The sequence below is a fragment of the Penaeus monodon genome, chromosome 19 (assembly GCF_015228065.2).
Source record: "Penaeus monodon isolate SGIC_2016 chromosome 19, NSTDA_Pmon_1, whole genome shotgun sequence".
NCBI lineage: Eukaryota > Metazoa > Arthropoda > Malacostraca > Decapoda > Penaeidae > Penaeus > Penaeus monodon.
The window spans coordinates 47854326-47854709 of record NC_051404.1 but is presented as its reverse complement, the minus strand read 5'-3'; the positions used below and the strand labels follow the sequence as shown (position 1 = coordinate 47854709).

Below are 384 nucleotides of genomic sequence, written 5' to 3'. Positions count from 1 at the left end.
ATGTTCCAAGCATGAGCAATACCATGCATAAACCATATCCTTAGAAGTGCCGTGATTAATATTCCGAAGAATATTAAAATCTATTGGAAATCTTGTCAGTGAAGTTTCCCTTAAATCATTATACAAGATATGATTAACACTTTCTGAATTTGGAATGACCATTCTTTCCTTTTCCAGAGGGTCTTGTCAAGCTCAAGGAGAGGGCCAAGAAACGGAAGGGCCGTGGTTTGGTGGCGAGGACCGCTCCGAGCGAGAGACATCCACTATGAGGGCATGGAAGTAGATGGAGCAGATGATGAGCCGGGACCTCAAAGATGTAACCCAGTGTCATTCTTTGTAGTTTAGTTATTTTGTTTAGATATGTACAATTAATATTTTGTAGAG

The 384-nt window shown here is 40.4% G+C and overlaps 1 protein-coding gene across 1 annotated transcript in view; it reads left to right on the top strand.

The window, feature by feature from the left end:
* Window positions 1-384, top strand: part of LOC119585425 (RNA-binding protein 8A-like) — a 1251-nt gene continuing 867 nt past the window's right edge. Inside the window, exons 1-2 of the mRNA XM_037934085.1 lie at window positions 1-9; window positions 178-316. Of these exons, the coding sequence (XP_037790013.1) occupies window positions 1-9; window positions 178-316 (148 nt within the window). The remainder of the gene's footprint in view (window positions 10-177; window positions 317-384) is intronic.